Below are 13,981 nucleotides of genomic sequence, written 5' to 3' on the forward strand. Positions count from 1 at the left end.
ATTTAGTAAAATCTTGTTTGTGTATTTTAGAGTTAATAGAAACTGGATGGTTGAAAAAATTGAAATAGAAGGCAATGATTTCGTCATCAAGAATTCATATAAAAAAAAGTGATTCTAGAACCATACACAGGAAAAGGTGCATTCAACGTTTTTTTAATTTGAAATAACAAATAAGAGATCAAGAATTATCACTAATGAAAACTTGCTTTATTGTTAAAAAAGACAGAGAGAGACCTAAGTACCAATAACAAGTGCAAATGAAAATAAAATGTGATAAAACTCAGTCATTGGCTAGCAACTTGAAAAAGTATTCAACCTCCAGTTCACCATCTTCTGGAAGATCTGTGCAATGAACTGCGTTATGTATAATGTCTTTTCCATAATGGGCTCTTATGGAATCTGGATACAATTGACGACATAGGTCCTGAAAAATATTGGTAACTTGAATTTGGGTATTCTTTTATAATATGACCTGTCAATATAAGTTTCTGTCTAGAAATATGTGTTTTATTTTGCAATTAGAATAATGTAATATGTTTTAATCATAATGTGCTATCTTAAAAAAAATTGTAATTTGTAATAATATATAAATGCAGGCAAATACTATTATTAAGGAAACTGTGCACTAAATACATCAGTGTTATGTACATGCATCTCTACATCTCTACATAGTATAAAATAAAGTCGCTTCCCGCTGTCTGTATGTATGAACGCGTAGATCTTTTATACTACGCAACGGATTTCAATGCGGTTTTCACCAATAGATAAGAGTGATTCAAGAGGAAGGTTTATAAGGTATAGTTTAATATTGGTTTGTGTTAATTTGTTGAAATATGACGATATTTGAACAAAAGTGTGACAACGGAAAAAATGGGGATGCCAATTAAAAAAATATTTAGTGTGGCCATTACAAAATTTATCACCGCCATCTAGCGATGAGTTCCCAAACTATACAAAATACGCGTTTCCAGTCGGTTTAAAGCACGGAACAGAAAAAACAGTGGAAGTGCTAAGTAGGCGTGGCACGCGTGCCACAATTAAGCGTAGTTACGTAAACGGTAAAACTGATCCCAGTCGCGTTCTAACATCGCGTGGAGTTGGTAGTCTCGCGACAAATTCATATTGCCCTAGCAATGTTACTGTTCCGTTTTGGAGTGTGAAAATGATAGTAGGAGAAAAAATCTTAAAAATGGAGGTGTTTCGTATCATCGGTAAATACGATTTTCATTGTTTTCTATAAAATCTTAATTTATTTCAATTTACTAATATTTAATAGAACGGTTAGTCAAAATCAAACTTAACCAATTAAGATAAAGTTTATTTTGGATTGATTCTATTCCGAAAGTACTTCGCTCCGTGTTCGCTACTCAAGTAGTGATGTGGCCAAGTCGAATATTGAATTTATCGATTGATATCGATACAAGGATATAAATAAATAGTAACGCAATAATTATAATTTATTAATGAGTGAGACGTTGCATTGATCACTAAATAGACATCAGTAGTTCCTCTAACCTTCATTTAAAATATTTTTAGGTTTCCCAAAGATGCAAGCATCAAAGAGAAATGGATAGATGCAACGGGTAGAGTTGATTGGATGCCAACCAAATCAAGCATGATATGCTCTGAACATTTTTTTAGAAGTCGATTTTATAATATCAAATAAAGGATATAGATATACGAAACCTACTGCGCTTCCGTCAATGAAAATCGTTAAGTTTTTTAATCAAGTAAGTAACCTTGTTTTATTTTATTACTTTAATTAATGATTTTACAAACAACGTCATGTAATTTAACTTTATATAATTTAAGATCATTTTTGTAAAAATCGCTAGCGAACCTTTTCAATAAAAATAAAAATAAAAATAAAAATAAAATTACTTTTAGGAAGTATTGAAAATACTTGATATTATAATACAAAACAACACCACCTCTTAGTTATATTTTTGTATGAAGATTGACTGACTAAATATCAAATTTAATTCATAAACACACTAATTAATTTTTCTCCTATTCATTTTTATGTAGGTACTAGATGATGCCCGCGACTTCGTCCGCGTGGATTTAGGTTTTTAAAAATCCTGTGGGAACTTTTCAACTTTCCGGGATAAAAAGTAGCCTGTGTCCTTTCCTGGGATGCAAGCTATCGCTGTACCAAATTTCATCAAAAACGGTTGAACGGTTGAGCCGTGAAAAGCTAGCAGACAGACAGACAGACAGACACACTTTCGCATTTATAATATTAGTACGGATTTATTCTCAAAATTTAATTTTGGTTTCAGCCACAAAATGATAAGTGTGGTCACTCCAGGTTCTTCAAAAAGACAAAGTGATTCGGAGATTCCTGCGTCTAATCACGTTACCGATTTGATGAAGGCAATAGTCGAAAAATATATACATAAATGTTCGCATACACCGTTTATTAAAATTAAAAATAAGACTTTCGAAACGCCAGTTTCTTAACAAATATGTTTTATTTCAAGGGCAATAAATAAAATTTAACTATTTTCATACGTTGCAGTATTTATTGTGCATACTTGTAAAAGGCATGCATACATACCAGCACTTTTATTCAATTTTATAATTACCTTTTTAATTTTATTTTTGCGAATGAACAAAATAACGAGTATCTATCGATATCGATAGGTAATTCATTGAGCTACGCGGTGCGGCCTTAGCTGAGGAGGAAAAAAAATCGACCGATCACGCAAATGTCAACCATATGTTTAACGTACTTAAGTTTATAATTGCTACCACTTAGAATACCGCCATCTATGGTCAAGTAGCGGAATTAATTGGACAATTGAATCTAGTGTGACAATTAGCTCGTAAATACGTTCTTCCGCTAAAGCAAAATAAATCTTATTTCTAGAACGTCAGGGTTTGTTTCCAAATCTGTGACTTAGGCTAGTTTTGACTAAACTTAAACGACAAATCAAATGATTTGTTTCTTTGTAGTGCAATCATAGAGCAGAAACAAAGAGGAGTTGGCCTAAGCAACTGTGCACTGTGATTTTCAACTAGGTCCTGACGTCATCACTGTGGGCGGGGCCTTAGTTAGTATGCTGTCTGCGTTCGTCAGGTTCACATATATTGAGACTCGTATTATCGGTGTGTTTTCGCGTTTTTAAGAACAAAAGGATGAAGTGTTGTGTTTTATCGTGTCAAAGTTATTCAGACAGACGTTCTGATGCTATGAATGGTATCACATTTCATTTGTAAGTAATTTTATACGTAATTATTAAAATAGTTCTAGATTATTGACATCTAGTGTGAGATAGCTGAACTATGTAGTGACATCAATATATCGATGTTAGGTCGCTAAGCGAGTAGTTTTGCTACTAACCCGCAGATGGAAAATTGAGAAGTGGGCGGCGTTCCACAACCCCTCACCCCGCAAAATGTCACTCGATATTTCATAGGGAAATCTTAATACAACATCTCCTCTTTGTTTCTGCTCTATGAGTGCAATATATGACTATCGGTATAGTTGTATGAGTTTGGCGACAGCGGTTCCTATAGTAATTTTGGTGAATTGCACTTCCACTGTTCTTTCTGTTCCGTGGTTTAAAGTGATAGCACCGTGGCTGGCACATATAGTAGATAATCTATGGCTGGCACGAATGGTCTTCACGCCTGCCACCACAGAGTACATTGAATATCCTGCCACCATCGCTCGCCGCAGTCGTGCCAGCCCTATTTACATCCTACTCTATGGTGCAAGCGTGGCTTTCGCCTTATTTTAACTTACTGGATCTCTTGGTCCACATAATTTTCTGAATTCACACACACAGTTTAGACTAAGATCGTTGCATTTTACCTCCAGTGCAATACATTTTCCTTCTGCCAAATGAATACACATGGCCTGGAAAACAATTTTGAAATCAAGTTTCATTCCGACTGTATTATAGTATATACCTACCTATTAGGTAGGTACCTAATATTACCTACCCAATCATAAATTAATAGAATAGGTACTGCACATTCTTTTAATCTATGATTGGGTGCAAGACTTGTAAGTTAAAGTAAGTACCTACCCACATGAATGTTTTCTAGTATCTTGCGACGCCGGCCTTGCAAAGTGACTCACTATACCTGTAGACCTTGAGCAGAATTTGGCTGATATGCTGTCTTTCAACATTCAACGGTCAACCTAACATCAGGGCAAAGACTAGGTACCTACATACTCATAACCAATATCTATCAGCTTTCTACAAAAGTCGATGTTGCTGTGGGTCGGTTTCAAGTGCTCATTCAGCGGAATTCACCCGTACCTACCATGTCCGCCCGTCGCGTTGTCGTGAATCTACTAGTACTACCAAAGCTATAAGCATAATGAAAATTACCTCATATTCTGGTAATACTTCCTTGTATACTTCAAAAAACTCCTGAGCGTTGGATAGTTTTACAGAAAACATGGCTATAGCTGATATGTAAAACTTTTCAGATGTTGCGATTTGTTCTAAGATCGCTCCAACATTGCCATCGATTATCACATGTGGCTTTAAAATACAACAGGCGCAGTTTTTGAAAGTTGCTCGAAAAGGGATTCTGGGAATACCCTTTTCGTAACCAAAAAACATGTCTAACATCTAAAAACACATCCAATGGATTAAAAAAAATTGTTACTACAATGTTAGCCCGCTTCTACTTCTACTTCTTGATTGCAGTCAAGGGCTAACTTGTATTTGAATAAAATAAAATAAATTAGCTGCAAACCGCAGTAGCTTCTTCGACAGTAACGCAACCGTGGGCAACGTTTCTAAGTTTATCTTCGCCATAAAGTCTTCGAAGCGTGCCGGGAGCGGCAGTCGCCGGGTCGGTGGAGCCCAAACAATCGCGCCACTTCTTCACAGCATCGGGCGCAACAAGTTCTAAACCGATTACTTCGCCAGTTGTTATGTAATTTATTATGATTCTGGAAACATGCATTTTCAGATTAGGTTTTGTATGTTTTATACACGCCCGATTTATTGGTGATTTGAACTCTCAGGCTTAAAGTTATCCCACGATGTTTTCTTCGCCTCAAAGCAATGTAATAATACAGTCATATTAATGCTAAAATGTATACATAACTCCGGAAAGTTAGGTATAGGTCGGCTTGGGACCAAACCCGGAACCCCCCTAACAAATAGGAGGCACACTGCTTATACCTACGCTATCAGTTGCGACTTGCGATATCTAGTTAAAACTATCGATAAGTAAGTTTCTTACGGTAAGAGGTTACTACCAGCAACATTCTGGTACAATTCCATTGCAAAATCTTTATCGATTTTTCCGTTTTTCATACGTACAATACGGAACCCTTTTTTCATGATAAACGTAATGATCTTGCCATGGGCACTCGGTGGAACTGGCTTTATCAGGGCAAAAGTGCTGAAATTAAGATCGTCAACATCATCAGCCCGTCGCTGGCTCACTACTGAATACGGGTCTACGAGGCAGAAAGTAATGTACACCGGCCTTTAGAATGACATTTCGGCTTTGTAGAGCGTTGTCTTGGTCACTCATATCTATATGACGTTTTGTCGGTCTCAACGACGGAGATAATGCTCTACCAAAATCTGCTAACTCCTTCCAAAGGTATACATGTACATTACTTTCTGCCGCGTTCTGTACAGTAGGCCCTGGACACCAGAATCGAGCTACGTTTCATATGTTTACCTTTGAACGTTGTGGTAAAGAAGTTTTCGAGTTGCTGGTGCGCAGTCCCTGATATATAACAATTTAGAAAAAATGTTGACGATGTTTCCAATTTGAAGCATTTCCCGTTTTAACGGTGGGAACTGAACCCGTTTAAGTAGGTTTTTCCCTTCCTTAGTATTGATGATTTGTACAGAATTATCAAACGGAAAAAAAATTAACACTAATTCCTTTATTTCATCCGCGTCTTCGTCGAACATTTCACACAGAAATGTGTATTTGTCAAAATAATCATAAACCTGCAAGAATTTAGCATTAAAAATTAAGTCGTTGGATAAGCCTTCTGCCTTGTTAGTAACCTACCATTTCGGAGTACCACTAACAGAATTTCTTCAGGCTTCCCAAGTTCTAAGTGTATAAAATATAAAATATCTACAATAATATCTATTAATGAAAAAGTATTGGTTAAAGTAGGTAGGAAATGACTTCTCAAAGAAAATGCAGTGGTAAAAATCAATAGAAAATCAACTTCTCGACCACTCGACTTTGGTCTTTGAACGTAACGTTATCATCAAGGATAATAACAGTGATAATAATTACATAGATGTGGACTTTGACATGCTGAGCGAATAGGCCTTAAAAGACTGATATCCAGGGCTGTAAAATAAATTTAAGAAAAAGAGAGAAGTGGTTTGTGATTTGAATTTTGTATTTTAATTTTTTTCCTGTGATTTGTTTGTTTGGTTTGAATGTTGTTGTGAATTGAATTAATTTTAATACGAGTTTGAATTTTTGATTCGTTTATTCAAGGTGGTCCGAATTTCAACAGTTGGTGACTTAATTATTTTCATTTAAAAAGTTTCGTAATAAAGTGGTTATTCTAAGTTGTTATTAATCTAAAAAATTAACTAAAATGGTAATTGAAACTCATTAAAGCATTAATTTATTAGTGTACATAGGTGCATAATTTATTTAAGAACTGTTCTACATTAAGTTTCAACGTGTAAGTTATTATTTCTTGTTACCAGGAAGGTGCATATAAAGACAAATATTCATTTATCGGGGAATGGTACGACAATCAGGCTAGCCTTGTCCGCCGGTTCAATGTTTTCTACTACCCTACTGACGACACTGTAGAGATGTATGACCTCAAGAATCGAAAGACTTTCCTGCGAAGAGTTAAAGTGACTGGCATTACTCTAGACAATTTTTTCATTGGATCAACTTTACCTATTTTAGGGCGATTGGTAAAAATCGTTGACTTTGCATGTGAAGATACAAGAAATAAATTGCACAAGGATGTACAAATGTAAGGCATCTGTTTCTTATTTTATTAAAAGTATGTTTACATGGTTCGGCTGGGCAGCATTTAGGAAGCTCTGAGATGTCTTCTTGTCAAAAATTCCTCAGTGCTTGAAGACTAAAGTCTTCAAACAGTGCATGTTGCCAGTGATGATATATAGATCCGAGACATGGTCGCTAATTATGGGCCTTATAAGAAAGCTCAGGGTCACTCAGCAGGCGATAGAGAGAGCAATGCTCGAAGTTTCTCTACGTGATCAAATCAGAAATGATTAGAAGAGAGAGAGATTGAATCAAATTATATTTCTAGCTAGGATGGCAGACACGATTTCTCTTTGTTAGTTTGGACATGTTATGTACCTTGTTAGTAAAACATTTGTTTTAATATATTTTTTGGATTTCAGAACATTTGCATTGATTAAACCAATGGCTACCAACATAGCAGGCAAGATTATAACACATCTTCATGAGAAAGGCATGAAAATTACTAAAATGAAGAAAACAAACTTGACAGTTGATGATATAAACTTTATATACCGACAACAACTGACAGATGCAACTTTCCCGTAAGTGTTCAATTCACTGAAATGGACATAATGTGCAAGTACACTGAAAGAGGTGTGCCATACAAAATGAATTATTTTTTGGCTGATTTGAGACTCCCCACTAAGCATACTGTGAATTATAATTGAAACTTTATTTCAAATCACCTGTTTGCTACTACAACTTGTTATTTCATAAACTTGATGTTTGAGAAAAAAAATTTGCAACCTAAATTATTCTCAATTGATTTCTATGAAGTTTAGAAGGATTTTGTGTCGATGGGATTAACCGTCGACTATCATAAATTTAGAAACAATAATGAATTTAATGTAAGTGACATCATTTAATATAGGATAAATAGGCTTGAACATTCACAACAACAACAACATTGAAACACAACATTTTCTTTTCCGAAATAACACATAGTCGCAAACATGACACTATGTTCACAAATGTCTTATCACTAACGGTTAGTTCCGACTATGCTCACTTGATGCTCACTAACAGCGCGGAAATCGTGAAATAAAAACAAGTTGCTTCAAAAACGAATCCTAGGTCCTAGGTACCTACTTGGATTAGTAGAGGTCACTCCTAAACACACCTGATGTGGTGTGGTGTAGGGAGTTACAGTAATGAATTGCCTAGAATAGAATTAACTAGATAATGCCCGCGACTTTGTCCGCGTCGATTTAGGTTTTTAAAAATCTTGTGGGAACTCTTTAATTTTTCGGAATGAAAGTAGCCTATGTCCTTCCCTGGGATGCAAGCTATCGCTGTACCTAATTTCGTAAAAATCGGTTGAACGGATGGGCCGTGAAAGGCTAGCAGACAGACAGACAGACACTTTCGCATTTATAATATTAGTATGGATTAGATGATTCAGACAACTTTATCATACATGGATTAAGTTTCTAAAAATCTTTTGATTTTCCGAGATGAAAGATATCCTATGTGCATCTCTAGGATGCATGTTGTACCATTGGTCAAAATCTAATAAGCGGTTGGGCCATGAACAGCTAACAGACAGATAGACACATACTTTCGGATTATTATATACTAGCTGATGCCCGGCGACTTCGTACGCGTGAATTTAGGTTTTTAAAAAGCCTGTGAAAACTCCTAAATTTTCTGGGATAAAGAGTAGCCTATGTCCTTCCCCGGGTTGCAAGCTACCTCCGTGCCAAATCTCGTCAAAATCGGTTGAACGGTTGAGCCGTGAAAAGCTAGCAGACAGACAGACACACTTTCGGATTTATAATATTAGTATGGATTAGCACGGATAATCTATTTTTTAGCTTCCTCCTTGATCATCTAACTGGACAGCAAGTGATTTGCTTGGAACTTGTGGGTAAAGAATCTGTAACTACCTGTGTGAAAATCCTTGGAGATAGGGATCCACTGAAAGCGGAACCAGGCACTATTAGAGCATTGTATGGAACTGATTCTGTAAGAAATTGTGCACATGTCTCTCCCAATGCTGAGGCTGCAATAGAGGTACATATGATAGTCTTAATATTATTTTGTTCAATAATTCAGAGTCATATTCTTTGAAATCCTTTCCAGTTTGAGTAGATTCAAGGGGTTAGAGGATATTTATTTATTTACTCAATCATCAATCAAGCAATGGATTTAGCTGATTTTTTAGATGGATACTTTTTATCCCGGAAAATCAAAGGGATTCCCAAGGGATTTTTGAAAATAAAAAATCCACATGGACGAAGTCGCGGGCATCAGTTAGTATTAAAATAAATATAAACTAAGAGGTATTTGCTATATAAACTGTAAAATGGCTCCTGTAAAATTGTCTTTTTTGGATTTATTCATTGTTGCAAATGAACAATTTATGTTGTTGTATGAATGACTAATTTCAGGACCTAGAGTATGTGTTTCCACCGCCCCCTCTATCGTCCATTCGGCTCCGGTTGACAGCCACTCTGTCCAACTGCACGCTGTGTATAGTGAAGCCACACGCCGTGCGAGAGGGCAAGCTGGGAGCAGCGTTGGAAGCCATTGACGAGGGAGGCTTCCATGTTACCGCGCTAAATATGTTCATAGTTGAGAATATTAACGCTGGTGAATTCTATGAAGTGTACAAAGGCATCGTCCAGGAATATCAGGTAATAGAAAGATTTTGATAAATTATTATCTAACTTCAGAAGGGCTAAAATTTTTCCAGTTTTTCAAACTGATTGACGCCTTGACGTGTGTCATAGGCCAAGTGACAACACTTAGCCTGTGACACCCTTAGAGTAAACTACAGCTACACTCATTTGATAAAATCTAATGAGTAGGTAGTTTGGAAGTTACAGATTGAACATAGAAATAGACAAATACCATTCACATTAATTGAATGATAATACTATACTATTAATATACTATACTATAAATGCTGTGATAGCCTAGTGGTAAGGACGTCCGCTTTCTAATCGGACGTCGGGGGTTCGATCCCGGGCACGCACCTGTAACTTTTCGGAGTTATGTGCGTTTTTAAGTAATTAAAATATCACTTGCTTTAACGGTGAAGGAAAACATCGTGAGAAAACCTGCATGCCTGAGAGTTCTCCATAATGTTCTCAAAGGAGTGTGAAGTCTGCCAATCCGCACTTGGCAAGCGTGGTAGACTACGGCCAAACCCTTCTCACTCTGAGAGGAGACCCGTGCTCTGTAGTGAGCCGGCGATGGGTTGATCATGATGATGATGATGATGAATATACTATACTTACCAAAAATTGGTTTTCCAGGGTATGGTAGAAGAGTTGTCGAGTGGTCGCTGCGTCGCCATGGAGGTGGTCGCTAAAGACAAGAATGTGAATACAGCCGTAGAATTTAGGAAGCTGGTTGGCCCTTCAGACCCGGTAAGTAAAGAAAGCTGAAAAAACTCTATATAGTATCAAACTAAATCCTTGGGAAGTTGAGACTGCATATTGTAGGTGGCACATGTTGACGCCACGTTTTGCCAAGTTGGCTTTTGTGAAAATGTATCACTTTAGTTGTTTCCTATCCGCTGCATACACTAGTCCTGTCTTGTATTTTGTAACGTAACTTAAAGTAAACATTAAACCAGTAGTTTTCTTGTGTGATCTCTTGTTGTTATCTTACCACGACCTTGAGAGAACGAACACGGTGCTATCCCAGGGGTACTTTGTCCCTTATACTGATAACCGAACTTACGGTAAACATAGCATTCTTTTTTAGAAACATCAGTTTTTAAAAACACTTATGTTTTTGTTGGTATACTTTGCACGCGGACTGCGCAATCATTCGACAGTTGCGCTGCAGTTGCGTCGACTGCAATAAAACTGGGATACAGTTGTACAGTACAACTGCAATTTTGCAGTCAATTTGCAGCTCAAATGCAGTCTGTCGTATAGACACCAGTAACACGCAGCAGACTTCAAAAGTAATGAATATCCAGTGCCTATGCTGTTTATTATTCCCTGCCGAAAACGATGGTGCTAAGATATATCCGTCTGGTATCATTATGTGTTTTTTGATCAAGACATTTTTTATTTCAGGAAATCGCCAGGTTACTGCGCCCTCACACCTTGAGAGCTAAGCTAGGAAAAACGAAAGTGCAGAATGCAATACACTGCAGTGATTTAGCTGAGGATGGTTTGCTGGAAGTAGAATATTTCTTTAAGATTCTAAATCTTTAATTTAAAGGCTGATTACTTAATTGTTTTATTGTGGATGGATATGTGAGTAAAGTTTGTAAAGGAGATCACACAAGACCTGCAATAGGTTCAAGAACCGTTAGAGCCGAAACAGAATCCTACTTTAGGCTGGTATTCGTCTTAAATATGTATTAGAGGGAAGCCACGCAATGCGTTGCGTTAGCGGTGTAGCGTCTGAGCGGTGGTACTGCGTCATCCTACATATAAATCGCTGTACCATGCCACACGATGTGTTACGATGTCGTGCGGCACCGCACCGAGCGCGTCGGACTTGGTACCAGAGACATGAGGCGGGGAGGGGTGGTGCGTTGCAACGCCATACTTTTTGCCGGAGCGGCAACGCACACCGCACACCGTACCACAGCGGTACGGAAACGCATCGCAATGTTCCGCTACATTGCTGCCTAGCTCGGAATGTAATGTCATATAAGCTTATAGAGATTGTATGGGGACCAGTAGTGCCGCGACAAGACTGTGACAGCTGATGACAGCACTGTTGCGGCAGCACTGCTGCGTGCAGCGTGGTTCGGAATCATAACTTTATTATGAGTGGTTCCTGAATAACACTGACAGGTCAGCGCTGATTCGCTGCGCGTTGGATCGCTATTAGCCAGCGCCGACGAACAGCGTGAGAAGAAAACCAGTCTTGTCTTAAATTGAATGTTTAAGGGGCGCTGTTGCTTAGAATACCATAAATTTAGCCAATCAGAATAAATGCGATTTTAATAATGATTGAATACAATATTTCCGGAATAGATACTATTAGACCTGCAGAACTTGCTCCTATGTAAATATATTTATATTTTATTTTTAAGTTTTGAACGATCTTTCTGTTGTCTTTATAAGTATTTGGAGAATACTTCTGAGTAAACCTTATTTGCTGGTCAATGAAAAACTTGTTGTACAATAAAACTTTGTCAAAAAGTTATATGAATTCCTAATTTATTAAAATAGGTATAATAGATGATAGCCGCGACTTCGTCTGCGTGGATTTAGGGTTTTGAAATCGCATGGGAACTTTTTTACTATACAGGATAAAAAATGTTCTTCCCTGATGTAAGCTATCTCTGTACCCGTCAGGTTAAACGGATGGGCCGAGAAAAGCTAGCAAACAGACACTTACGCATTTATAATGTTAGTATGGATAACCCTTCTTGATCTACTGATCAAGAAGGGTTAAATCGTGAAGAAGAATTAAATCGTGATATTGAGCCTAGTTTCACGTCCTTTCGTTTGTGCACTTTATGACTGGATACATTGTATCCAGTCATAAAGTGTAAAAGTGTAATCGTAAACAATGTGCCGATGTCCTGCTGTGCAGTTATCGTCGCACTTTGTAATATATGTCTTTGCCTTAGTAATTTTTTATTCTTATGGACTAAGAGCCAGCGCGTGTCAAACCTTCGTTATTTTATGAAAGCTGAAAATTTCCCTGCGTATTGTCCCCAACACTGGGCGGAAAGTTTGTTTGGATCATGGTGGCTTTGGGAGATAACAGCTAATAAAGGTGTAAAAAATCTTACGTCAAAGTATAGACTTTCTACTTCAACATAAATTATAAAGGCTTATCATGGCCTCCTGCCAGACACCTTTACAGTTTAAAAGTTATCAGGGTTACAGGGTGTCTGGCAGGAGGTTGCCACGACACTAAGTGTCCGGCAATGTATGACGTGATTTCTAATACTATTCCGAAGAAAATGTAAAAAATTAGACTTCACAGTTTGACTTCAGAGTAAGATTTTTTTACACATTTAAACTGTTATCTCCCAAAGCCACCATGATCAAAACAAACGTTCCTCCCAGTGTTGGAAACAATGCACAGATAAACTTTCACCTTTTATAAAATAACGAAGGTCTGGCACGCACGCACTGGCTCTCTCTAGTATGTCATTATGTAAAAAAATTTTTAATCGAAGGAAATATCGTATTATTATAAAGAATATACATAACTGTAATTGGTATAGGTACAGTACTTACCTATCTACTACTGGATTTTTGTATTTTATTGGTTTAGTGTTTTTTTCACGTGTTTAAGGTGTATTGTAATAATTTGCACAAAGTCTGAACATAGTCCTAAATAAATTTTGCTCGCCTAAAGTTACGCTTTTACAAAATTATAAAGACTGATAAAATCAAATTTTAACGGTAACTATCATGAACAAAATAAATGTCATTTTGTAAAGATAATATTTTGTTTTATTTAGCTACAATCTAACACTAATTAAACATGTTGTATAAGCTAACTTGATTATTCTTACTTATCCAGGCAGAAATACAATAATAATTTTGATATCGTGAGTGATATATCCATTACAAAATATGTAGCTAGGTAATAACCGGCTGGACTCACGTGATTAGTTGAAGTAAGTCCGACTAGTTTCCGGGGCCCTTTCCCGCAAATTGCTATTGCTCTGGAACCATGTCTCATTAACATCGAAATGACGACATTTTGAAGTCATTTGACGTATATTTAAGTAAAAATATACCATCAGCTCGAAATTTCAGTCTAGTGCTGACGTCACTAAATTGGCGGCCACGCGCATTAGCAATTTGCGGGACTTATATCTAGCATTTAAATACCTACCTATGTTACAGTCACAACTCTTATCCAAAACCACTTTTAACGGTAGGTACAGCTTTTATCTCGAAAAGTAATAGCGATCATTCGGGATAGGGAATGATAATTTTTGTAGATGTTTCCATAACTCCGTCAACTCTTGACCGATATTGACAATTCTTTTTCTTCACAAAGATTGTACTGTCAGGTGGATCTCATGTTTTGGTAAAGAGCTGATGGAGCTGGAGGAAGGAACTCCTCA

General features: G+C 37.0%; 2 protein-coding genes across 4 annotated transcripts; one reads left to right on the forward strand and one right to left on the reverse strand.

The window, feature by feature from the left end:
- Positions 1-6: 6 nt before the first annotated feature.
- Positions 7-5,937, reverse strand: LOC117991337 (nucleoside diphosphate kinase homolog 7-like). The gene is made up of 6 exons (XM_034978909.2): positions 5,665-5,937; positions 5,215-5,376; positions 4,720-4,918; positions 4,347-4,592; positions 3,752-3,865; positions 7-424 (listed from the first exon to the last, which is right to left on the reverse strand). The coding sequence occupies exons 1-6, from the start codon at positions 5,901-5,903 to the stop codon at positions 281-283; spliced, it is 1,104 nt and encodes a 367-aa protein (XP_034834800.2). The 5' UTR covers positions 5,904-5,937; the 3' UTR covers positions 7-280.
- Positions 2,978-13,349, forward strand: nmdyn-D7 (nucleoside diphosphate kinase homolog 7). Of its 3 annotated transcripts, none has more exons than XM_069503197.1 (7): positions 2,978-3,218; positions 6,672-6,952; positions 7,350-7,511; positions 8,784-8,982; positions 9,360-9,605; positions 10,230-10,343; positions 11,004-13,349. In XM_069503197.1, exons 2-7 carry the CDS (start codon positions 6,783-6,785, stop codon positions 11,142-11,144), a joined length of 1,032 nt encoding a protein of 343 aa, XP_069359298.1. In that variant the 5' UTR covers positions 2,978-3,218; positions 6,672-6,782; the 3' UTR covers positions 11,145-13,349. The 3 variants fall into 3 exon arrangements, with proteins under 3 accessions (XP_069359298.1, XP_069359299.1, XP_034831451.1); XM_069503198.1 differs by lacking the exon at positions 2,978-3,218 and adding an exon at positions 5,937-6,333; XM_034975560.2 differs by lacking the exon at positions 2,978-3,218 and adding an exon at positions 6,344-6,559.
- The last annotated feature ends 632 nt before the right edge of the window (positions 13,350-13,981 follow it).

The sequence above is a fragment of the Maniola hyperantus genome, chromosome 2, assembly GCF_902806685.2.
Source record: "Maniola hyperantus chromosome 2, iAphHyp1.2, whole genome shotgun sequence".
In the NCBI taxonomy this organism is placed as follows: Eukaryota; Metazoa; Arthropoda; class Insecta; order Lepidoptera; family Nymphalidae; genus Maniola; species Maniola hyperantus.

What these genes read in the sequence shown, in the direction of transcription:
- nmdyn-D7 (XM_034975560.2), top strand. An exon ending in ATGCTGAGGCTGCAATAGAG is followed by an intron (nt 8,983 to 9,359) that starts GTACATATGATA and finishes GACTAATTTCAG; the next exon opens with GACCTAGAGTATGTGTTTCC. An exon ending in GCATCGTCCAGGAATATCAG is followed by an intron (nt 9,606 to 10,229) that starts GTAATAGAAAGA and finishes TTGGTTTTCCAG; the next exon opens with GGTATGGTAGAAGAGTTGTC.
- LOC117991337 (XM_034978909.2), bottom strand. Translation starts at nt 5,903, where the DNA reads ATGTTCGACGAAGACGCGGATGAAATAAAGGAATTAGTGTTAATTTTT. An exon ending in CTGTCGAAGAAGCTACTGCG is followed by an intron (nt 4,593 to 4,719) that starts GTTTGCAGCTAA and finishes ATGTGTTTTTAG; the next exon opens with ATGTTAGACATGTTTTTTGG. An exon ending in AAGTATTACCAGAATATGAG is followed by an intron (nt 3,866 to 4,346) that starts GTAATTTTCATT and finishes ATTGTTTTCCAG; the next exon opens with GCCATGTGTATTCATTTGGC.